General features: G+C 38.6%; 1 protein-coding gene across 2 annotated transcripts; it reads left to right on the forward strand.

Moving 5' to 3' along the window:
- Window positions 1-658: 658 nt before the first annotated feature.
- On the forward strand, window positions 659-22,707 carry GATA5 (GATA binding protein 5). Of its 2 annotated transcripts, none has more exons than XM_072110957.1 (7): window positions 659-837; window positions 1,184-1,818; window positions 10,761-10,930; window positions 19,715-19,840; window positions 19,971-20,052; window positions 21,425-21,546; window positions 21,811-22,707. In XM_072110957.1, exons 2-7 carry the CDS (start codon window positions 1,317-1,319, stop codon window positions 21,958-21,960), a joined length of 1,152 nt encoding a protein of 383 aa, XP_071967058.1. In that variant the 5' UTR covers window positions 659-837; window positions 1,184-1,316; the 3' UTR covers window positions 21,961-22,707. The 2 variants fall into 2 exon arrangements, with proteins under 2 accessions (XP_071967058.1, XP_071967059.1); XM_072110958.1 differs by lacking the exon at window positions 659-837 and adding an exon at window positions 847-964.
- Window positions 22,708-25,020: the final 2,313 nt, after the last annotated feature.

Consider the following 25,020-nt stretch of genomic DNA (forward strand, 5'->3'; position numbering starts at 1 on the left):
TCGCTGAGATCGATGTAATAATTTTAACCTTGTGATGTAGACCTGCGCTACCGAAAAAAAGTATGTGTTTAAATATATATTATATATACTGGATTATGTAATTGCAATACATATAATAAACAAAATAAATATATATAATATAACGATGTTCCTATTTCTCCACAAAACTACATAACTATATAATCCTCTTATTACATGAAATATACTAGAAATTATAAACCTCTAAATGAATGTTCTAGATTGCTGGATATTTTACTGTCAGAAATATTGTAGGTGTAAATTGCAGTATCACAAGTTATAAAGTAACGTGAGATCACTATAATATACAACAGAATGTAACACTATATATGTATAATATATATACACTATGTGGTGTACACATAACCAGCCTCACATAACATGCATACATATGAGTGGGAGTGACATTGATATTAAATCTATATACTAGTAGTAGGGTACCCCTGAGAGCTGGGGTACAGGGTAGAAGTTGATCTTCACTGCCTGTTGCTGGTGCAGTCGCCAATCCCCTGGGACACCAGGTGCTTCTCTGCGCGTCACGTGACTCTGCCCATACAATTGCCCTGCAGTAACTGGTGGCAGAGTCAGTCGTTCCCAGGTCAGCAGCAGAGCACAGGAGCAGGAGGGGTGTCTGCCATAATCCCGGGGGGCAGATTGCTGGAGAAGAGAGTGCTGGAGAAGAGACTGCTGGAGAGTGCTGGAGAAGAGAGTGCTGGAAAGGAGAGTGCTGGAGAGGAGAGTGCTGGAGACTGCTGGAGAGTGCAGAAGCTCGGCACAGCCCTTCTTCCATAGTCCCGAGGGGCAGGCTGCTGGAGCACAGTGAGTAGCTTTCTCTTTCTCTCCTTCTCTCCTCCCGCTGCGATCTTCTTCCTCCTTATCTGACAGATAAAGTCGGGGCAGGTTTATCCCGGGACACACGGGTGGCAGATCCCTCATATCTTACCAGGTCTTATCACTGTACAAATGTTTGTGCTCCATGCTCTGCTCTCACTCCAGGAGAGATTTATACTCTGGGTTATCAGGAGTCCCTTCTTCTTGTACCCTCTTTACTATATGTATCTATAGGGGTTCTGTATCCCGAGTGCCCCCACCCCAGATCTCAACCTCTTCCCCCTCCCTTGCTGCAGGGCTCGGATTTCCTCCTTAACTCTTGTCTCCTCTACAGGTTCTTCAGATGTGGATATAGTGGACTTCCTCTCAGTAGACCTGAAGCAGAACCATCACCTTCATCACTTTCATCATTATATCCTGGGAAGGATCAGCTTCAGTTTGGCTTTTTGGATATAAGAGGACAGACCATGTACCAGGGCCTGGCTCTCACCTCTAACTATGGCCAGTCTGCCTACCCCCATGATTCTGCCAATTTCCTGCACCCTACTGCCAATCCCTACATGCAGACAGGACGTGTGCCCGCCGTGCTACAGCCCTTACCTTACCTGCAGAGCTGTGACAGTGCCCACCAGGGCCACCACCTGGGCAGCCACCCGGCCTGGACACAGGCGGCTAATGAGAGCCACACGTTTAATGCAAGCAGCCCTCACACCCCCTCTGGCTTCTCCTACTCGCACAGTCCACCAGTGGGCAACAATGCCGGGAGGGAAGGAGCCTTCCAGAGCCCTCTGATGAGCAGGGACCAACATGGAAACGCACTGGTGCGCTCAGTCGGAGGTTCCTACTCCAGCCCTTACCCCTATGTCACCCCGGAGATGCCACCCACCTGGGCAGCCGGCCACTTTGACAGCACCATGTTGCACAGCCTGCAGGGCAGACCCGGTTTACCTGGGAGAAGATCCAGCCTGGGTGAGTATGGAGCAGAGGCTGCAGGTCCTACATGTGTGGTGGACATCAACCATAAAGTGATAAACACCAACATTATTGCTTTATAATGTATTTACAAATATATAGCCTATGATATGTATATATAGTATATGATATCAGTCTCTATATACTGTATCACATATATATGTTTAGTAACTGTATTCTGATTATAATAACTATTCTAACTAAGGGACATCTGGGCAGGTAAATAAGTGTTTATTTTTATTATCACTAAATCTAGTCCATTGATTAATTTTAGTAAATGTAGATGGAAGCAGTTAAGGAAGGTCATTTATTCTAATAGGCATTGAACACTTTATACTCTGTTTATCTAGTAGGTTTATACTTGTCTTAAAATCCAGACACTGCTACTGAAACTACAGGAAAAATGACACGGGACACTGGAATGATTAGTTTGCTGCAATACACAGCAGAGGATACACACTAGACTGAAAGACATGAGATAAGTATTAGATGCTTATTAGATAGATAATAAATAGAATATATATATATATATATATATATATATATATATATATATATATATTAGATAGATACATATTACACATATATAGAGTCACAATAACACAAAATATACCTTACCTTCTCATTACCGGAAGTACATTAAAGTATAGCAGCACATAAAAATATAGTAGATACATTATATATATATATATATATATGAAACGGACAGACACCTGGTGTGGGATTATCAAATCTAAATATGGAGGCAGTCCTTTGGAAAACGTGTACTTTATGCTTGTGTAGAAATGTGCTACATTTATATATAATATATATCCCTATACAGTATGTTTGCATGTATATATACACAGGAATGGATATGTTTGTGTGGTTTCCTATCTGTCTGTATCAGACAGTGATTACTAATGCCTTGTTATGATAACCTCTTTGCAATTGGCATCTGTATCAGGATGAAGATACTCGATATTTACTACAGGGATCCCAACAATCAGAACAGATAATCTCCTCTGTCACACTTATTACACTCAGATGATAATGTGCCCTCACCCTCATATCAGAGCTAGTAATAATATTCAGATTTATTGTAACGCTGAGCGATGGATCTGACAATAGGATTGTCAGCTTTGAGACACACTGTCAAGTTTTGACAGTGAAAATAATAGATAGGCAAGAATGATTTAATCAGAAGAAGTTTTCATTAATTTTTATAATAGTAACAATAATTCTAAGAATAATAATACTATCGATAATAATAATATAAATATTCTTGTTCATGAAAGCTGTTATAAAATTAACATATAACTATAATAATGTTTTCTGTAGTGATATGTATATATAATAATTTGGCATAGCATAAGTCTGGAAACATACTTAAAAGTGAGGAGATCCTACATTACGACTTTATTTATATTCATCAACATAAGATTGTTTTTTTATTTCTTATGAAGCGTCTAAAATAATAATCATCATCATAACGATAACTAGTCATCCTCACCATTAAAAATGTGTTCTAATCATATGATGAATATTCCTCTGTGTACTTATAATATGTATTAATAATTCATACTATTATTGCCATATAAGATCTATGGGATAGATATTCGCCCACGTCTTTAAATATTACACTCCTTCCATTACGGCAATAATAAAACTACTAATATAATGCTACTACTACTTCTGTTACTACTAATACTAATCACACCAACAATAGTAATAATAATCTGTTAATAAATTATAATTATGGTAGCACTACTGTAAACACAGAGAGATTTTTTTTAACATTGAATTTCCACCCTTGATAAACACGGATTTTTTTCATTGCAGTCATTTTTATAATTTATAATATTAATAAAAAATATGTATATATATATATATATATATATATAAATGTTTATCTGTATATGTTCATCGTGTAGGGCTGTCTTGATATAATAGCGTAGCTAGTCCTTCTCTCCTCCTTTAGATACTAGATGTTTGTGATAATACTCATCTCTGGGCTTATTGCATTCCTACAGCCAGATCCTATATAGAACCCCAATTCTAAACTAGTACATTACACGGATCTGGAGATGCTCCACTTGTACTTGTAGTAAAGCGTTACCAGCAGTCTCCATATTACTGAACTGTTGCTTCTGTTACACCTTGGTACTGCCAATTACCAGTATGACATTTATCTTAGTGCCGGGACTGAGCTGTGTCACCCACATGCTCAATATGTAGCCATCTATTCAGTATGAGTTAGCACCCCGAGTTATACATACAAGACATCGTGGCAAGTTGTTAAATATATTCCCATAGCTGGGGTTATACTGCAAGGACAAAATGACTAGTTTCTGGATCAGCATTTGTAGCTGCATCTTCTCTGGCATATGAATTAATAGGTCTGTATTAGAGACACTAGTCTTTCATTTGTTTGAATTGATAGTTATCACTTAGCAGTTGCAGTTTATTGTTATAAGTGATGTTTCTATTTATATTTAGACTATATTTGTGACTGTAGCAATGATATACTGACACATGAGTACAATACAGACAAAATCAGGTGACCTACACTTAACACCATTCCCAAATAGAGAGGAAAGACATGACAATAAGACCATATATACTAATGTATGTTGGTTCTACAATGAAGACCTGCAGGATAGTCCATCATTCTTTGCTGTATATGTCTGAACTCTCCACTTGAAGAGCTGTGTTTGAAGCCATGATATACACATATTTAGAAGCTTTTGTGAGATGAATACATTGCCTCATGAAGCATATGGCAGAGCACAAGTTGCCTATAGGTCTGTAATATATAATAGTCTCTATGTTACTGTACAGATTTTTCTGCTTTAGCACAAGGTCTTTTGATTAATTCATTTGATTTTTGGAGACATAGTGACTGACATCTGATAAAGCTATATTTTTACTGTTGCTACAAAGGAACATTTTAATGTAAAATGAATCTTAAATTAAACACCATACCCTATCTTATCATAGATCCTAAAAGGACATGAGTCTATTCATTCAGATCCCAGTCTGTATCACAATGTATCCCTCATCATTGGATGATGCCAATGGCAGTAGAGATATTACTCCAACAATCCATTTACCATTATCCTTACAAGAAGCAAAATAAATTAAGTAGTAGATGTTCATCTCAGTGAAAATTTACATTAATTAAGAATAATATTTTTAACCCCCAATTATGATGAAGTGGAATATTGCTTTCCCTTGTATTTTTTTCAATTGATTCTGTAACTCATTGTTTTTCTTTTCTTTTTACTGATGTCATTGTTTAAAACAACAAAAACTCATGCACAAATCTGATTAATTTGACTACATAATTGACAGATACATTTTGATCGGTTTTCAAAGAATAAAATCTGCAAATAAAAGATTTTATCAGCCAAACAGTAGTAAAAATGTGCATAAATTCATGTGTTTTGTCACCAAAACAACCCTATTCAAATGAATGCCACGTGATTTCATCCTCATTATGTCTATGATTCATTAAAAGCCAACTACAGCCAAATCCAGAGATCCAAGCACTATTGGGGGTCTGCAAAATAGTATCTATATAGGCTTGTTGTTTGAATCTCTTGAGGGAAATTTTTAAGAATTAAAACACATTTTATGCAATAGTTTAGTGAATATTGGCATGCAGCCAGTACAATCATATTTAGGTACAATCACAGTGTTAATGTCAGTAGAAAATGCACATGTATGCACTAACGCCAATGGAGCTGTGTGCAGGAGGCTGTATAATGCAAGGTGAATTATATTGTGGACCCTGTAGCTATAGGACTTTGCTGGCATTGGCCGTGGCAGATAGGTGTGGGATAGGTAAGAAACTTCACAGTAGACACGCAGCGATTATCAAGGTGACACAAGCCAACAAAAATGTGCGCTTTCTGCCATGGTTTTAAGCCAGAATTTCAGTGTGGCAGGTTCCACAGGGAAAATAGACTGGTTGGCAATGGCTGCAATAAATGCAATAATTTTTAAGGTATAATTCAGTGGCCATGGAGGATATTTTAAGATACTGTGAGACTGATTCATTAAGTAATCGCTCATAGGGGGTCATTTATCTTTAGTCAGAACATTTCTGTGTGCGTTTTTAAAGGGTTTTTTGGTAAAGGTTTTCTGGGCATTCTTTTGCAACTTTTCAAAATCCCAAATCACACGTTAGCTGTATGCCATTTAAACCACCCACAATACCCACCAAAGAGGAAAACATTCATGATCAGCCGACTGTGTGTGTTAATTGAAAGTCTATAATAAGCAAATCATTTAGTCCATGGGTATCTACTGTCTATAGTAAATTTTAATTTTTGTGTAGTATCTAAAACATGAAAAAAAGTTTAGTACCTTGATGGACAATTGAAGAAATTCCTGTTGTTTTTGAAAAAATAACCTTCTTGAGATTGTGATACCTTTTAATGGCAAAATTAAATAGAAGATGTTACAAGAAAGCTTGTAACTTGCTTGTATTATCTAAAATGCACAAAACATGGTGAGTCGTTTAGTGACAACTGTAGAGCCACAAATTGAACATATCTATTCTATACTAAAGACAATCACTCCTTAGAAGTTGCAGAATTTTAGATCATTAGCCTCTTCCACAATTGTAGAACTACAAATCCTAGCTTGCCCTTCTGGCACGTGCTCAGTGTTATCTAGAGTGAAATCACAAGGAGGAGAATCAGTGTGGCAGCTGAGACCTCTGGAGAAATCTCTCTGTACAAAAGTCACTTGTTCTGCCTGGATCTCATTCTCCAGCTGAAAACTTTGCTTGATTTGACAGGCGAAGATAAGGGAATAGCTACAAGTTCAGTTATCAGTAAATGATCACTCCATGGGAGTAATTGACCCTAAATATTAGTAATGTCAAAGTGATCAGTGTGCAGAAAAGGTTACACAAGCCAACGGACAGGCCTGGTTCAATCATCACGATTTATACAATCTCCATTATCAGCAATTGCCTTATTCAGCTCACTGTTTGCAAATTAAACCCTCTTTAAACTGAAGCAACTAGAAATTTCTATCATTAATCCACTGTCAAACAGCAGAGGTAATGTGTACAAGGCTGGGACGATGGGGGTTATATTTTTTATTATATTATTTTACGCACTTCGAGATCTTATCATTATTTATTCTGCATTGTTGTAGGATGATTCCAGAGCTGTGTTCAGTTTGTTTCATAATTATATAGATATAACAATTTGATAATCTATTGAGTAGTATACTATCACATCATAAACCACACAATTCTGCTCATAAGTGCATTAATAACTTCTAATCATTCGTCCCAACAATACAGGGCCTCCATTAGAGACTTCAGTAGTAATAATATGGGAAAAGGACACTGTCAGAATCTCGATGGACCTTATAATTATCAATGGGATACATTCAGATCTCTGTGGGTCCATCAAATGACAATATTTCTTTCAGCATTTCCTATTTCATGGCCTAATTCATTCCTATTTTATACATGAGGTCAAACTGGAACCATTTTACTATGAAGCTGAAATAATTTTTATATGAACAGTATTGAACATAACAAGAGTATTTCCCAAGCATAGTTTATTAAAGATTTTTAATACTGAAACCTACTCATAGCATTAGTGATCAACATAGATGTAACCACCGCTGTAGGAGGTCTAGCGTCTGGTTTAGGGCCCAAGTCTTCAGGGGTGCCCGGCGGCCCAAACTGTTTGGCACACAATAGTGATGGGTGACGAATGCAGAGGTTTAATGAATTTTGCTCTTTTGCATAAATAAACATCTGTGAGGGACAACATTGTTATCGCAATTTGACATATTATATTGCTGATATACTAGGCATCTTCATTAAAGTAAAGTAATTACCAGTTACTGTATGTGCAGTTGTTTAAATAGCAGGCAAAGCCTTGGATTGGCATGTATTCTCATGCGTTTACCACGGCTGAGACGAATTGTAAGTGTTCACAGTAAAATTCACAAGCCTTTTCTATTTCTGCTCATCATGAATATCAGATCGGTGGGGGTCTGACACTTGGGCCTCCACAGATCAGCTGATTCTGGCAGCCTCTGATGCTGGAATAACAACAGACAACTGAGACAGATGTGTAGATTTGTTCATTGTGTAGAAGCCGGCTCTGGAAACTGTAGCTGGACTTCTATTAATAGGAGCTTAGCTGCTGTCCACTACACAGTGAATGAAGATAAACCGTGGATTTGCTGTGTTGTTTTTCTAGTGCCGCACTTCTACCGGTTTGATATTCATGACCTATCCCATCGATAGATCACCGATATTTCATACTTGGAGTACCCTTTACATAGTTCCTTACAGATAGATGTACTTATAAAAAATAAAATCAAACTGGATGCAAAGATGCTAGAAGCTAAAGAAACTGCATTTTTCTATGCAGTGTAGATCATAGTGCCCATTCCATTGTCTACTATATAGACTGTCTGTCTACATCAAAGTGTTCATTTCACATCCTAATTTATCTCCATGTCAGGGTCTTCCTCAGACTGGAGGATGCTCACAGCTTTTTAGATTGACTGGGGAATCTGCCCCCTCCTCCCACTCCCAGGGTCTGTCATTTGTCAGCCCCAGAGACTGGGTGATAGATTTGTATTGTAGGAGCTCACCAAAAACTGTCCGAACCCTGAGCTGTGAGCCATAAGCATTCCATCAGCCCCCAGCCTGCCTGTCGCCAGCAGTCAGCATGGAAAACTATGTGATGGAGTTCAGGAAAGTTTCCAAGCCCCCCCTCCTTTTATCATCTTACAATAACATTGAACTAATCGTTTATTGTCCAGCAGTGTGGGGACTTATGGGAAAGGACAAGACTTATACTCCATAAGGGTTAATGTTTTCAGGTATACAGGAAAAGGGTTAACAGAAAGCTGCTTTGAGTCAATCTCCATTCGGCTCCCCCCCCCCCCCCTTCTCTTTGGAAGTTCACCCTTGTGCCAGTGGGGAGCTATGTATCACTCACACAAATTAATACATGTTAACGTGCACAGGGCTTGGCAGCTATACATAACACATAAAATATTGTCCCTCTATACATTAGAGTCAGGTCACCGCCAGCACACCCAAATAGTGATTACAGCATTTAACATTAAGCGGAGTGCAGCTGAAATGTGACAAAAATGTAAATGCAGCGGTAATAGAGAGGGCCAGATCAGAAGACAACGCCACTTATTAAATGTTAACCCTGCAAAACGATGTCACTTGTGCTTTATAAACTTTCAGTGCAAAACAAGGTGACCTCAACTCAAACAGATCCAAGCATCCAGTAACATTCCCATGTCACACAATGATCCATCATCGGCATGAACCCTGATGGTTTATATAACATTGCTCTGCCATTAAACATATAACATTCACTTTCCACAATCAGCCAATTTTTGTAGTATATTCCCCCTGGACTTTAAATATTGACCCCCAAAGTCCCATAGAATCTATCAAATAGATGTGTAAGGGGATAGTTTAAAATTTGACAAATACAAAGTTACAATTTTCAAAAATTAAAAGTTTTCATCTGCATTTGTTACTGATTTTGTTATTTACAGGCAGTAGCTTGTCTTTTGTTTATTTGCTGTTGTACGGTTAGGTCTATATTCCATCATGAATGCAAAATGAGGTGGTTTGTGCCATGTGAGCACGGCATGGAGGAGGAGTCATGACAGGCTGGGATGGGTAGGGTAAGAGAATGGGGGGTGGAGTTTTTGGGGCTGTTCAAAGTTTTGAAATGGTGATAGGAAGTTTTGAAATGGTGAGTGGAGAGTTCATATTGGTGTGGAAGCTCAGCATGCCATCTTTTGGCAGAAGTAAATCATAAGCGCTCACCAACCATACTAGTTGGTCTCTGTATTAGAGGAAGTTTTGTGTGTTTTTGTAGAGAGGAGGGATACAAGTTTAGTTAGCCAGTAGCTACATATGAAAATATTGTGGCAAAACGGTAAAAATAAAAAGGAAGGAAGGGTTTTATGATTATATAGTCTTCCAATGGTTGTTTGGTGCCACACAGCCAGGAGGTTTGCGGCTGGTGGATCTAAAGGGCATGGCTTTGCAAGCTGTATGTGTTTTAATGGTTATATGTGAGACTTCATCTTGATGGTCCTGGTTTTGATACCGCCACCTAGTTTAGGTAGTTGTGAAGAATTCTGCTATAAATAATATTCACTGTGTTATTTATTTTATTTTGCAACATGAAGACATTTAATAAAGCTGTGACCCATCACCTTTCCGTTGAAAATTGCTCTGGAATTGTATTTATTTTAGATATGAGATCGGTCAGACAGCCTCTTCTCTTACTTTGCCCATTTTGCCAGACTAAAGCCTTGTCTGGTCATGGACTCTTATTTTATTCCAGTCTTAAAGGGAACCTGCCATCAGGAGCATTTGGCTCCCCCATGACCCCATAGAGAATAGTGTGCACATTGCCAAAGTGTTTTTATAATAAAACTGGCTTTTTCCAGTAAAAAGAATCGTTAAATGAATGGTTACTTTTCTATCTAAATATCAGTGTCCTACTCGGGAAACTCCCTCATGTGTCTACTACAAATTAAAAAAACCTCCTATTTGAATTAGACGTGTGACTGAGCGGTTTCCCAGGGGGGAGGAGTAAACCACTTCTGACTGACCACTACCATGGGACAGGGCACACTGCCCTGCAGAAAGAAAGGTAAACCTTCATCTAACTTTTCTTTTTATCAGAAAATGGGCGCCTGATGACAGGTTCCCTTTAAATGGAACCATCACCAATCTGCTGTTACATTTTTTTTCTGATAACTGTTTGTTCTCTTGAGTGCATTACGGTGTCCTTCTACCAACAAGTCCAGGGTCGTATTGGTCCATTTCTCATTATTTAAATATAAAATATACTGTTTCGGTTTTACATAACTCATAGTCTCCCTGATTTTTGCATATTACAACTAATTATGTACCATTCTGTCTGCAGAATACCTTGAAGATTTCCATGCAGAGGGAAGAGAATGTGTCAACTGTGGAGCAATGCACACCCCTCTGTGGAGACGAGATGGCACTGGGCACTACCTTTGTAATGCATGTGGATTGTATCATAAAATGAATGGAATTAACCGACCTCTCATCAAGCCACAGAAAAGACTGGTAAGACACTTTCACTGCCCTACAGTTTAAGCTGACCTGCAGACAAGTGTTTTCAATATGGGACGTGACGTGAAATTAATATTTTCTTCCGTTTTTATGATTGATTTGAACCAGTCATCATAAAGTATAGTCTATGAGTGAGCCATGAACATGTCATAGGTAGGATGTGCGCTTCTTTTTAATGGATCGGTCACATGGTCCGTTTAAATAACGGCAGTGGGCAATGATCTAACTGTTGTGTCCATCTGCCCTAAACCAGTGGTCTCTAATCTATGGCTTCCCAGTTTTTGCAAAACTATAAACTTAGTATAAACTATAACTATAAATGAGAGACAGATAAAGGTCACCAAAGCTGACAATCTAACATGATCTTTCATATCAAATAATGCAGCCATCTACAGAAATTAAGAAATTCTACACAATAAAGAAGGGATCCTTTGGTGGTAATATTGTAACTCCTGCAGTGTTGGGTTTCTGTTCACACCATATTTAGCAGCTTTTACTTTCAAACACCAGATGCGAAAACCGTCTGCCATAGACCCTTTATACTACAGTTGCTTTAGATTAACACCAAGGCCTTAGATTTTATGTGAGGTGCTAGATGTAAGATCTCCACATAGCATTATGTGTGAGGCTGAAGGGTTATTGGGGGCCCCTGGTTAGGAGTTGGCTGCACTCTCAGAAAGCAGTCAGTCACATTCTCTGCAGCATTACTACCATCAATATCAGCTTCTGGAGAATCCATCACATGATACCTGTGCATGGAGCCGCTGGAAAGATTTACACAGCAGAGACCACTGTCCCTACTCTAGTATAATCCTAAATAAATATCAGTCAATTATACTTTTAGTCTTTCTGTTCATCTTATACATAGCTCCTATTGTATGGCACTCAAAAGAGAAGAGAGGGTCAAAGCTATCATAATGTAAGATCATCAAAGTATTTTCTCTTCAAAAAGCAAAAATGTTTACTTCAATGTGAGGCCTTGCATTGAAAGTACCCTAGAGCAGGGGCGGGCATTTGCCCAGGGCCCCCTGTCCTAAAAGGGCCCCCTGCATGTGGACTTTTGTGAGTAGAGGATGTATTACACTTTTAAAACCCCTTGGTTGAATGCCCAGGTGAAGATGCCTAGGTGTCTATTTCCTATCTATATATCTGTCTAGCTAACCATTTATCTATATAGCTTTTTGTCTTATCTATGTATCTTCTATCTACCATCTCCTGTCTATTATCTATCCATCTATCAATCAATTAATCTTCTATCTCTACTATATCTATCTATCTATCTATCTATCTTTCTATGGAATATACATCACCCTTGATTTTTCACCTTACAGTCGAGTGCTGCCTATTTCTGGATATATCTAATTAGATTGTTTTGCCACGGATCTTTTCGGCTCTGCACCCCCATTTTTACTTTGTTTGTAGTGCTGCTCTGGACTTTCCTTATATCTTGTCTATCTATCTATCTATCTATCTATCTAGCTATCGATATATATACAAAATAGAAAATCAGCAGCACAGTCCTAGTAAATGATGAAATTGTGTGCTATCCTAACTCTCACCAGATAGAGTCCAATAGGATATAAAGTAAAGAAAAACGGCAGCACTCCAAAAATTGTGAAAAAACGTGGTGTTTATTCCACCTCCCGCAACGTTTAGGCTGTGTTCAGCCTTTGTCAAGCGATATCGATATATATATGTAGAAAAAATGAGACAGCACATACTAATCAATAAGGCAAAAAAATGTGATGAGTTTATTCCATGTGCGACGTATCAGAAACGTTGCACTTGGAATAAACTCATCCCTTTTTTTGCCTCATGGATTAGTATGTGCTTTCTCATTTTTTTCTATACATATAATTTCAACGCCCTGTCTGGAGTGTGAGGAGTTGCACCCGCTCTTATTTTTGGGATTTTTCAAACATTGTGCTGCTGTGGACTTTTCTGAAGCTATATACGGTGTATATATATATATATATATATATATATATATATATATATTATCTATAAATCTATCATCTTTCATATTTATCTTCGATCATCATTCTAACTGTCATTTGTCTTTTGTCTATCTCTTACAACATTCCCCTACACCCCATATTACAGATTGCCTTACCATACTACTGTTATTATTGTGCAGGGCTAGAGGTGCCTTTTACTAATGTGTATGTGCCCAGGGCCCCACTTTATCTAAAACCGGCCCTCCCTAGAGTATTGTGTATATAGCTTCAATACATACACGTTAATCTTCAGAGTATACTTTAAGGGGAGAAGGCAGAAAGTTGAGTAACAAATGACTGCAAGGTCACACTACACATAGGGCTGGCTTGTGACAGTCTTTCCATAGAGGAGCACAGGTCTGCTCGATTGCTTGCTCAAGGCTATTTTGAATGTTTCTTCATTTTATTAAAGGAAACCTACCATTTCAAATGGTAGGTTTAAGCTGTAAACACCGAGCACCAGCTCAGGGTGAGCTGGTGCCGGTGCTTAGTTTCGTTAGTGTTAAAACCGCGGTATCGCGGTTTTAACACTTTTTAAACTTTATAGCAGAAGCCGCTTCGGCGCTGCGCGCGACCGTGCGCGCGCAACGCCTGCGGCATTTCCTATGTAGGCGCGCGCACGATCGTGCGCACGCAGCGCCGAAGCAGTTTATGCTATAAAGTTTAAAAAGTGTTAAAACCGCGATACCGCGGTTTTAACACTAACGAAACTAAGCACCGGCACCAGCTCACCCTGAGCTGGTGCTCGGTGTTTACAGCTTAAACCTACCATTTGAAATGGTAGGTTTCCTTTAAGTACATCACCCTGATAAATGGTTGTGAAGTGAATTTTACATAATGGGGGTCATTTACTAAGGGCCCGATTTGCAGTTTCCCGACGTGTTACCCGAATATTTCCGATTTGCGATGATTTTTCCCGAATTGCCCCTAGTTTTTGGAGCACGTGATCGGATTGTGGTGCAACGGTGCCGACGTGCACGCAACGGAAATCGGGGGCGTGGCGGAATGAAAATTCAGATTCGGAGAAACCGCCGCATTTTTTTTTTAAAAAAGTGTCGCTGGACACGCGCTTAGCTTCATCAGGAATAGGATCGTGAACTCCGGCGGACCTCGGCGGACTTCAGCGCATCATGGTGGACATCGTAGGAACTGCCTTAGTAAATCGCCGGAAGACCCGAATCCACCGCAGAGAACGCGCCACTGGGTCGCGAATGGACCGGGTAAGTAAATCTGGCCCAATATGTTTGTAATTGAAGTCTTAAATTCAATGAAGATCATGTCCTCACTATCCTGTTTTCACTCGTAGAATAAATAATCATCACCATAGTAAAGTGGAAGCCTCCTATACTACATGGGTTAAGCAGTGCTTTTTGAGTCACTAACACTACAGAATAGTGAAGGTTGTTGTCTCCTCAGTGTACACAACCATAGGCAAACATAAAGAGGCTTTAATAAGAGGGTAGTGTACAGCATTTGTGTGATAGGGAAGAAATTCCAAAGTACAGGTGATTTCTATACTCTCCCATTTATATAGTCTCCCATTGACATCAATGTAAATAACATCTGCATGCGTTTCTTTCAAACCGAAACGCTAAAAATAATAGATGGCATAAAATATACATTGGTGTCAATGGTATTTTTAACTGATGCGTTGTTTACTTTTTAAATGGAAATAAGGCTGCATTCACACCACCGTATGGGGGACGTATGCATGGCCTTGCAGCCGTACGGTGCGGTGAGCATATATTTGTGTAAATTCAGTCCAAGGAACAGAGGTTTAAACGGTAGTGTGAACTGAGCCTTACATACATATTTAGAGGAAGAGCAAAAGAGGATCCCAGGTCTCTTGTTCTAGCGTTCTACCTCCGGTTTTCCATCAGCATTACATTGTTGTAAATTCAATAGCAAGAATGACACCACATGTATACCGCTTATACCAGTGATTGGCTACAGCAGTACCATATCTCATCATCCCTGCAACCTTATACACAAGACTTATGAGAGTAATCCAAAGCGTAAACTAAAGTATACACTAAAGTACTAATACAGTGAGGGATTTACCATGTAAAGTATAGGCTCCTTTTATAAAATGTATCCCTCCTCTAGGCTTTGTTCTCACCTTGGATAATCTTGTAAAGGGGTCTACCAGTCTTATCCAATAGGAGCATCATTACTAATATTGCAACATTTTATCTGAACAATGTGAACATTGGGCTTGTTTAAACTCCAGACACTGAACAATTTAGCTACACAGCTTCCTATAGCTATATCTGGCCATCTATTAATTCAGTTAATAATAAAGTTGTTTCGGTTACTCATCCTCTCTATATATGACATCTGTGATCCTTTTTTTATGAAATTATTTTTCTCTTTTTTAAAATGTTTGGCAACAAAACTATTTTTGTTAAACAATTCCAAGTAGAGAAAGACAAATCAGCTTCAGATCTTCACATTGCAGTAACCCTTGGCTGACTGATATTCTGTCATATACTGTGCTATGGGACCAATGACCTTCCAGCCATTAAGGGAGGGGATTGGACCAGAGGGCCGTTTCTCATAGGGTTAGTGTACATACGTCTTCAGCACTCAGTTAATAGATATTTGTGTTTTTGGTTGTGATACCCCATAGTTTTTACTGATTGTTACTATTGGATCCCTTCATATCTTGAAGTACTTCACCGGACCTTGTATATTCACTACCTTAACCTATTCAGGACCAGGGTATTTAGCGCTTGCTGGACCAGACACAATGTTCAGTAGCAACAGCCTCTTAGCACCAGTATACTGTACATACCTCCACACATAGAGGCAGTGAGGCAGCTGCTGCTCTATTGAATACATAGCGATGTTTTCGAGAAAAAGAGGAAGACAGTAACTGTAAGAACGACATAAAGCCTTCGCCTTAAATATGCTATGGCGCAGGATTTAGGGGTCTGATCATAATTATACAGTGGCCAGTTTGGAAACAGCTAAATAATGATTATTTCATGTAACTCATTTGATAATATGAACCCATCTTTAAGAAGCTAGGGCAGAAATACTGAGCACTTTCAAGGGGAAACTGAATAGCATGGGGACCATTTCTATAAATAAATAATGACGGGCAGCAAGGTGGCTCAGTGGTTAGCACTACAGCCTTGCAGCGCTGGGGTTCTTGGTTCAAATCCCATCCAGGTTCTCATCTGCAAAGATTTTGTATGTTCTCTCTGTGTTTGCGTGGGTGTCCTCCAGGTTGGTAGGTTGAGTAGATTGTAAGCCCCATTGGGGACAGGGACTGCGCTTTGGCAAGCTCTGTGTAGAGCTGCATAATCTGTGTGTGCTATATAAATAAAGGAATTATTATTAATGATGGTGCTGTATATAGAAATAATAAATATGGACTATATATAGTTGTGGGGAAAATAATTCATATAAATAAATGGGACAGTGTATGTTAATTAAGTTTAATTAGTAGGAGGGCTCATAAGGGGGCATTGTATTTAAATTCATGAAGTGGATGGCTGTTAACAAATTAATGAGGGGCTGCTATATCTAAAAGAATAATTGGACATTATAACTAAATTATACTATATATACACTCACCGGCCACTTTATTAGGTACACCATGCTAGTAATGGGTTGGACCCCCTTTTGCCTTCAGAACTGCCTCAATTCTTCGTGGCATAGATTCAACAAGGTGCTGGAAGCATTCCTCAGAGATTATGGTCCATATTGACATGATGGCATCACACAGTTGCCGCAGATTTGTCGGCTGCACATCCATGATGCGAAAGGAGTGGCACCCGGTGTGGTCTTCTGCTGCTGTAGCCCATCTGCCTCAAAGTTCGAAGTACTGTGCGTTCAGAGATGCTCTTCTGCCTACCTTGGTTGTAATGGGTGGCGATTTGAGTCACTGTTGCCTTTCTATCAGCTCGAACCAGTCTGCCCATTCTCCTCTGACCTCTGGCATCAACAAGGCATTTCCGCCCACAGAACTGCTGCTCACTGGATGTTTTTTCTTTTTCGGACCATTCTCTGTAAACCCTAGAGATGGTTGTGCGGGAAAATCCCAGTAGATCAGCAGTTTCTGAAATACTCAGACCAGCCCTTCTGGCACCAACAACCATGCCACGTTCAAAGGCACTCAGATCACCTTTCTTCCCCATACTGATGCTCGGTTTGAACTGCAGAAGATTGTCTGGACCATGTCTACATGCCTAAATGCACTGAGTTGCCGCCATGTGATTGGCTGATTAGAAATTAAGTGTTAACGAGCAGTTGGACAGGTGTACCTAATAAAGTGGCCGTTGAGTGTATATATATATATATATATATATATATATATATATATATACATATATATATGTATATATATATATATATATATATATATATATATATATATATATATATATATTCATTAAGGGGCACTCTGTATCTAAATTAATAAAGGGGGTGCAATATTGAAATCTAAAGTATCTAAAGTAATGTCATGGGGACAATTATTAGATTTTTGTAGATGAAATTTTTGCTATGAGGCCCTATAAATTCAATATATGTCCCTAAGGTTGTGGTTACACTCTCATTTATGAGGGTCCTGAACCTATTGACAGTTTTTTTCCTCCTGGAGGAGAGCTAATTTGCATTTTTCCCCATTGCATTTGAACCTTATTGCACGTATCTATGACCAGGCATTAGGTAAAAACTATGTCCTAACAGATCTCTCCAAATGAGATGTCATCACAGCATAAAGCATGATCCAGACAAACATTTTACATTTCACAAATGATCATGTACAGATTTTCAGAGCTTGAAACTTTTTTTTTATACATAGAGATATAATTGACCCTAAGATAAAACAGTAAATTGAAAAAGCCTCTCCATTTGATCAAACATTGCGCTGTTCACTTTTATATAAATAAACGGCACAGTTCAAAGTTTTAGACCGAGGTTCTTTCAGACAAGGTCAAAACGTTGCCAGGGAAATGTGACCGGCCCCTCTCATTTAAAGTAAACTGAGAGGAAATTAGGAGTAAAATATCGTTCTTCTCCTGTCCTTGACAAGCCCCTGGGCCTTGCAATCGTCCATCACTAGCGCTCAAGATTTAGGATTTAGGGAGGAACATTTTCAGAGACAATATTTTTGGAAGGAGCTAATGGAGACTCTGCCTTTCTCTGCCTGTCTCCAACTCTAAGGCTGCCAGCAAATAATGACTTAACCCTTTCCTGGGACAGGAAACTACTGCATTTTTCAGATGTAGAAAAGAAAATGAAACACCATTTTGTTGTCTATTACCTAGTGCCATGCGCCCACTTCCACTATTAATTTAACAACATTACTGGACCATATAGGGCAGTGATGGTGAACCTTTTAGGGACTGAGTACCGAAACTATAAGCAAAAGCCACAGATTTTTCACAAAGTGCCACAGGTTTCAAACGTATTGGCGCCCTGAGGACACCAATACAGGAGAAAGAAGGAGAAATTTGGATTGTTATTGAAGTTTCCCTCTAAAGTCCCCTTAACAGGATGAATCACAAGTCCGCAGAAGGGGCTACAATGATAATCAAGCTCTGTCCACACCTACTTGAATTAGGTCTTGAGTCCTGAATGGTGACTTTTGTGCTAGGTGATGGCCTGGGTGCCCAAACAGAGGGCTCTGAGTGCCACCTCTGGCACTCGTTCAATAGGTTCGCCACCACTGATATAGGGGGTCCCCTAAAAAAGGTAATATATTTCCACTCACCAAACTCCTACTATGAAGGTAACAACTCTGGTTCTATAGAAACAATGGTCTGGAGTATAACATAAGGCAGCTTTTACTAACCTATACAATTATGCAAGTCATTTGGGATATAGGAACTTATTAAGGTTCAAAGGAAAAGAATGTCAATATTTTTGCATCTGCACTAGTGCACTTACCTTTCACAAACCAATGTTTGTCCCCTTAAAGTAGATAAATTTGGACTATGTGTGACCACTGTTGCCACCAATAACATATATCATGGAACTAGGAGTCCCCATAGACATTAGATGGGATGAACCAAGGAAGAGTTATTGTCTATGGTGAGATTAAGGCAGGATTGAGTAAATCAAAAGCACATTTTCAAAAAAGATTGCTTCAAGTTCTTTAGTTTTTCCCTACATTAGGATATTTAGGAAAAAGGATAATTAGCTAGTACCATCACTTCATTGTTTATGGACACAGCTTTCGGAGTGTTGCCATAGCAAACTCACAAAGAAAAATTAGGTGCTAGAGTGTTACAGGTCTGTAAGGGAATTTTTCTTTCTCTGTTTTCCCCACCATAATTTTTTCCAGTTTCACATGATAAAATGACTTTTTTTGATGGACAAGTACATTAAGCTCTAATTGCTTATTTCTTTGTGATCTCAGAAAACGCCAAAAATAATCTACTTTGACTTGGTCATATTGACCACTGTGTGGAGAAAAGCCAACATGCTGCAGTTCTGGCCAGTCTTTAAGAGCAGTTATAGTCAGTTTTTCAGGTCCACACTCTTCTCTATAGCACATAGCAATTATTTAACTATGAAAAATATGCTTCAAAGTGATGGCTATTCTTATGATCCAGAAATGCTCTCAGTGGAGTTGTCGCTTATCTTTCCCCTACTCCTCCTGGCAATCACTTACATGGCAGAAGACAAGAATGAGCTCTTGCCAGCCAAAAAGGGAAAATCAAATCTATGTTCCACCTGAGGTTATTATGTGCCAAAAAAATCTATTAACTTCACCAGAGTGCCCAAGTTTTTTATGTGACTCATTTCTTTTTCGTTTTCATTGCAGTCTTCCTCCAGACGTGCTGGACTTTGCTGTACAAATTGCCACACCACCACCACAACCTTATGGAGGCGGAATTCAGAGGGAGAACCTGTGTGTAATGCATGTGGCCTGTACATGAAGCTACATGGGGTGAGTGCACATGTAAACTTTTATTTAAAATATTGTAATAAATGTTCAAATATTGTGAATGTAGAATTAATAGAAAAAGAATAATAAATTGAAAGCATTAATAGTAATTGAGATTTCTATCCCTGACTAGGTTCCTCGTCCATTAGCCATGAAGAAAGAAAGCATTCAAACTCGAAAGAGAAAACCCAAAAATGTTAAAGGGAAAACAACAGGTACTAAAATACATCTTTTAGAAATGTATTTCATGAACCTACTGAGGCTAGGTTCAAACTACTATTCTTATGTCAATTTAACATTTTTATATGAAATATAAATATTCACAACTGAAATAAATAGAAAGTAAAGTGTCTGATACATTACTGGATACTTTATAGGCCTGTGTTAAAATAATGGACACTTTACTTTCCCTTTTTCATTTTTTAAACTGTTTTTCTCATATTGTTAAGTTGCCCTTTTAGCGTTTATTTATTATACATAGTGCAAAAACAAAAAAATCCTACCTTCCAATAGTCGGTCTCTTTTTTAATTAAAATTATGAAAACATTATGGGACACATTTATCAAAAATAAAGTGTGCCTGTGAAGTGTGCAGAGGGTGTCAGATTCAGGATTTGTGGCACCCGTTCCTCATGAATCTGACGCTCCCTGCACTCTTCTGCCTATTTTTGGTGCACCCTTACCATGGGGAGTGCGACACATTTCTGTGTCACATGGCCCAACTGTGTACCGAAATGCCCCTTTCAGTGCAGAATGTTGTGTCGGGTATAGTGCAGCCACAACACAATTAAGTCGGTGTGACACGTATGTGGCGCAGACACTTCTTAAATACATGTGCAAGCAGTTTACACATAAAAGAACGTGCAAAGTCTAAGAAAAAGCTGGGCCAGGGGCCAGGAGTTAGCAATAGATGATTATAGGAATGCACTTTATATATATTTGCAATGTCATCATACAAAGTAAGAGAGGGTATCTGTGCTTAAAGTGTAACTGGGTACACTTCGAAGTTACTTGGTCAAAAATATCAAGAAACAGGATGGCACTGATGGAACTCCAGCATTCATTGGCTTTGACACACCTCATTATGAACCTTACTTTTTAGGAGCCATAATCTTGAAAGTCAGTGATCACTTTGGTGACTTCCTATGTAGCAAGAGTAAATTGTCTACTTTTATATGCTTTTGCCAGCTTTGAATAGTTGTGTCATGCTTTGTCCCCCTGGCTCTGCACTTGTCCTGGATTAGGTACTTTCCAAGACAGCACTAAATCTAGCCAGATAAAAAAAATCCCCATCAACTTGCTTATCTGGTGCTCTGATCCAATGTTTGCTGGGTTGCAGCAATGGTATCTCATAAACAACATGTGGAGATTGCAGTGAATTGCATAGTGGCGGCAAATTTACCAGGTAATTAGGTAGTCTTTTTAGGGCATTTCCCTCTTTGGTAATGTTTTATGCCTTCTTGGACAGTTTGGACTGATTGGATGCTGTGGGTATTGTAATTAGTTTTTTTCTTGGTGCTATAACTTAAAAAGCATGATGGTGCCTATTTTTTCATCAATAGTTATATATTTGTTATATCTTATCCAGGGCCAAATTCTTCAGCAAACAACTCTCCGTCATCGGTTACAACAGACACCGCTCCAGTATTAAAAACAGAGCCAGCGCTATCTGCCCAGTACCCTGGACAGTCGATAGGGCCCAGTTCTCAGGTAAGAAATGATAAAAGTCGCCAGTGACCAATTAGAAATAATCATTTTAGATATGGAAAACTTGAATTGGAAACACATTAGCAAATGTTGGTGACCAATAACCCAGTGACCAAATGAACTCATGAAACAGAGTCTGTAGGATGAAAATCATCGAACTTCTTACACCTTTTTGAAAAGCAAATGGGTTTACTGACTACTTGTAAGGTTGGAAGTCATTTAGTCTGGAAATAATTAGTCTCATGTACTGTTTTATTTCATTTACAGGGTCAAAGCCAAGCAGATGAAATTGTAGCCGGGCCTCACGAGTTAACATATATTTCAGATGAATATCCTTTTAGTCCAACACTAAGTCAGCAGTCAGGACTCAGTGTTCCTCACCGTCAGGACTCTTGGTGTGCAATGGTTAATGCCTAAAATTCGGAACTTTCCTGGAAAACTTGGAGACTTGCTTCTCTTCTTGCTCTAATGAGTGAATATGAGAGGAGACTTCTCTTTGCATTGCTCAAGGGGCGAAGAACAAGACTGGCACTTTTGTGAGTCAGAGACTATGATCATGATCATGTTCTTAAGATCCTTCACATCAAGAGAAGATCTTCGAGGAGGTTTTAACATCAAATTTGAGATTCAAAAGGTGGTGGGACAGGGTCCGGATGACAATCATGGACTACATAGAATGATTTGCCTTCTTTTGGAAGCCACGACATGGAATCACGTCTACAAGGAGATTTGCTTCTCAACCAAAATCCTTGATCCATTTCAACGAGCAAAAGACACTGCAGCCTTTATTTTTTAGATGAAATTAATACAACTCACAAAGCAACCGGCCTGGATGATAACCAGTGTAAAATTATAACTCAAAAACTTTTCCTTTTGAAGCAAAGACTATTCACAAATGGCAAATATTGATTCCTTCTTTTTTATTACAAAGTGCAATTTGTTCCACTTTTAAATAAAGAGTGATAATGTGGCACAAAGTGAAATAATGAATGACATTGGCACAATTTCCAGTGCACCTTTTTCATGTAAATTATTAATTTTTTTTTTTTTTGCTTTAAAATTTATCATGAAAACTGATCTGGTAAACTGCTCATATCAGGCAAAGTCCATTTACCTTTTCCGAAGTCTTTTTATTCAGCATTAAACTAAGAAAATGATAATCTATTGGCGTGTAAATGAATATCCACCATTGCACATTGGAAAGATTCAGAATTTTGTATGGATACATTTCTTAATATATCTTTCAGATGGAAATCACTTACATGTTTCCAGAATTAGGTTCTCATTACCCAGTAGAGCTGTATTGTATTAGTAACCATTGTCTTGTAAGCACAGAAGGAACAATTTCTTAAGGGATTCTGTTTAGTATCAGAGCTAAAACTAATAACTAATATGAATATTGGTAAGTCTATTGACATTCTAATAACACAACATAACATTTGCTAATAACAATATAATTTATTAGATTTTAGTACAAGTAAGAATTACCAAATTTACTTAGAGGGGCACTCAATGAGATGCAGTAGATTTTTGCTGCAATAATGCTAGTTGTGGTGTAAATTATACTAAATAAATTTAGGACTACCATTGGTCACAATTTCCTTTAACATCAACTTATTTTACAAGCCAAAAAAAAATAATCACAAAATGCCATCCATAAATTATGGGCCAGTTCGGTGCGTTAGAAAAGTTTACATATATATCAATTAACAAATTCAAGAGGAACCCAGCAGGAAGGTTGTTCCAAACATCTTGCAGAACCATCCGCAGATCTTCAGTAAACATAGATTAGATCCATTTGCATTTTCATATAATACCTGACAGACTTGATGATGTTTAGATCAGTGCTCTATGGGTCGTCCATATCCTCACCTCCAGGACTTCTTTGCAGAAGTTAGCTGTTTAAGGCATTGGCTGTATCATTGGGGTCCAATAATAGCTTTATTTATTTTTTTAAACATTCTTACTTTGCAGTATTGTTTCTGCCCAACTCAAACTTTTGTTTAGTGTTCGGTATTACTGCATGTATGGTGTGGATAAATTATTGTGCATCACCAAAAAACATGCATAAACATATTAGCAAAGTTCCCCCATAATAGGTGCTAAACTCTAAAGGTACCAAAGGAACCTGTCACCATATTTTCATTAATGAACCTAATGACAGGTTCCCATAGCACTATAATAACACTTGCCCAAGCAGTTTTTAACTAAAAAATGCATAGTTTCTATCCCCAGAAAATGAACTTTGTAAACCTACTTGGTACCTTGCCAGAAGGAGCAGCGAGTCCCAAGGGCGTTTGTCATTCAGGCATGGCATCAGCAGAGGATGGCATCAGCTGAAGGAAGGGGGGATGAGGGCCATAAGCTGAGATATACACTGCCTCATATGTATAACACATGTCCTTGGGGACTCACTGGTCCTTCAGGCAGGGTGCCAGGTAGGCTTGGGATAGACATTTTTAGTTAAAAGCAGAGTTTGTACAGAGCTATAGGAACCTATTAAGTTTATTAGGTTCCCTTTAAGCTCCCTGTAATGGTGGCTGCAGGTAAACACAATTTTATCATTTACCAGACATTTAAAGGAAATCTACAATCAAAATAATGCATGATAAACCAGGGACATGTACTCATAATTACAGGCAATGTGACTGTGGTAATATTCTGTTGTGTTATCTATGGCCTTCTTCCTCCTAAAATCAGCCTGTAAAATTATGCTAATAAGCAAGAAGGGCTCTGGGGGGAGGTGTTACTTCCTTGCTGCAGCATTACAGGCTACTACATTGAGCAAGAAACACTCCCTCTGCTGTAGTGAGGATCAGGCAGAGGGAGGGGAAGTCCTGAAGGAGCAGCAGTGGGATTGTGAGACAGTAACAACCTGTGAAGCCAGAGCATGGAGTCCCCCTGGATCATTAGCATAATTTTGAAAGTTGATTATAGAAGGCCATGGATAACAAATATAAGAAGATGACCACAGTCACTGTGAACTGGTTTGTCATGCTGGATTTTAACAGTCTGAACAGCTGCACAGAAGTGAATGTAACAGTGTAGGTACAACATTGCTACATTCACATTAGACCCTCAGCTTTCTAACCTGTCTTGTAATAAGGGATATGTGTCATTTGTGGGACAACCTCCTTAAAGAACACTGATATATAAAAAGATCAGGGAAAGCTGAATTATTCTTTTTTAAGGACATCTAGGGGGAAATAAATATGGTGAAGCTGTGGTGGGGTGTGATTTCATTATCATCAAGTAGCACAGTACATAGTATAGTATCATAAAATTACAATAATGTCCAGTCCCTTGAACACTATAGACATTTCTGTATTTACCCTCTTCGAAAATCTCCCATCACAAGTTATTTCTGCCACAGATAAAAGTTACTTCCACACTTTCACTAAAGACTCACTAAAAGAGATCTTCAAAAGGATGACTACAGTTTCTTATCCATTTTATTAACTGTGTAAGAAAGAAAAC

Source organism: Engystomops pustulosus, chromosome 6, assembly GCF_040894005.1.
Source record: "Engystomops pustulosus chromosome 6, aEngPut4.maternal, whole genome shotgun sequence".
Taxonomy (NCBI): Eukaryota; Metazoa; Chordata; class Amphibia; order Anura; family Leptodactylidae; genus Engystomops; species Engystomops pustulosus.

Coding starts and splice junctions, on each gene's coding strand:
- GATA5 (XM_072110957.1), top strand. CDS start 1,317: ATGTACCAGGGCCTGGCTCTCACCTCTAACTATGGCCAGTCTGCCTAC. Junction 20,053..21,424: donor TGTTAAAGGGAAAACAACAG/GTACTAAAATAC, acceptor TATCTTATCCAG/GGCCAAATTCTTCAGCAAAC. Junction 21,547..21,810: donor CGATAGGGCCCAGTTCTCAG/GTAAGAAATGAT, acceptor TTTCATTTACAG/GGTCAAAGCCAAGCAGATGA.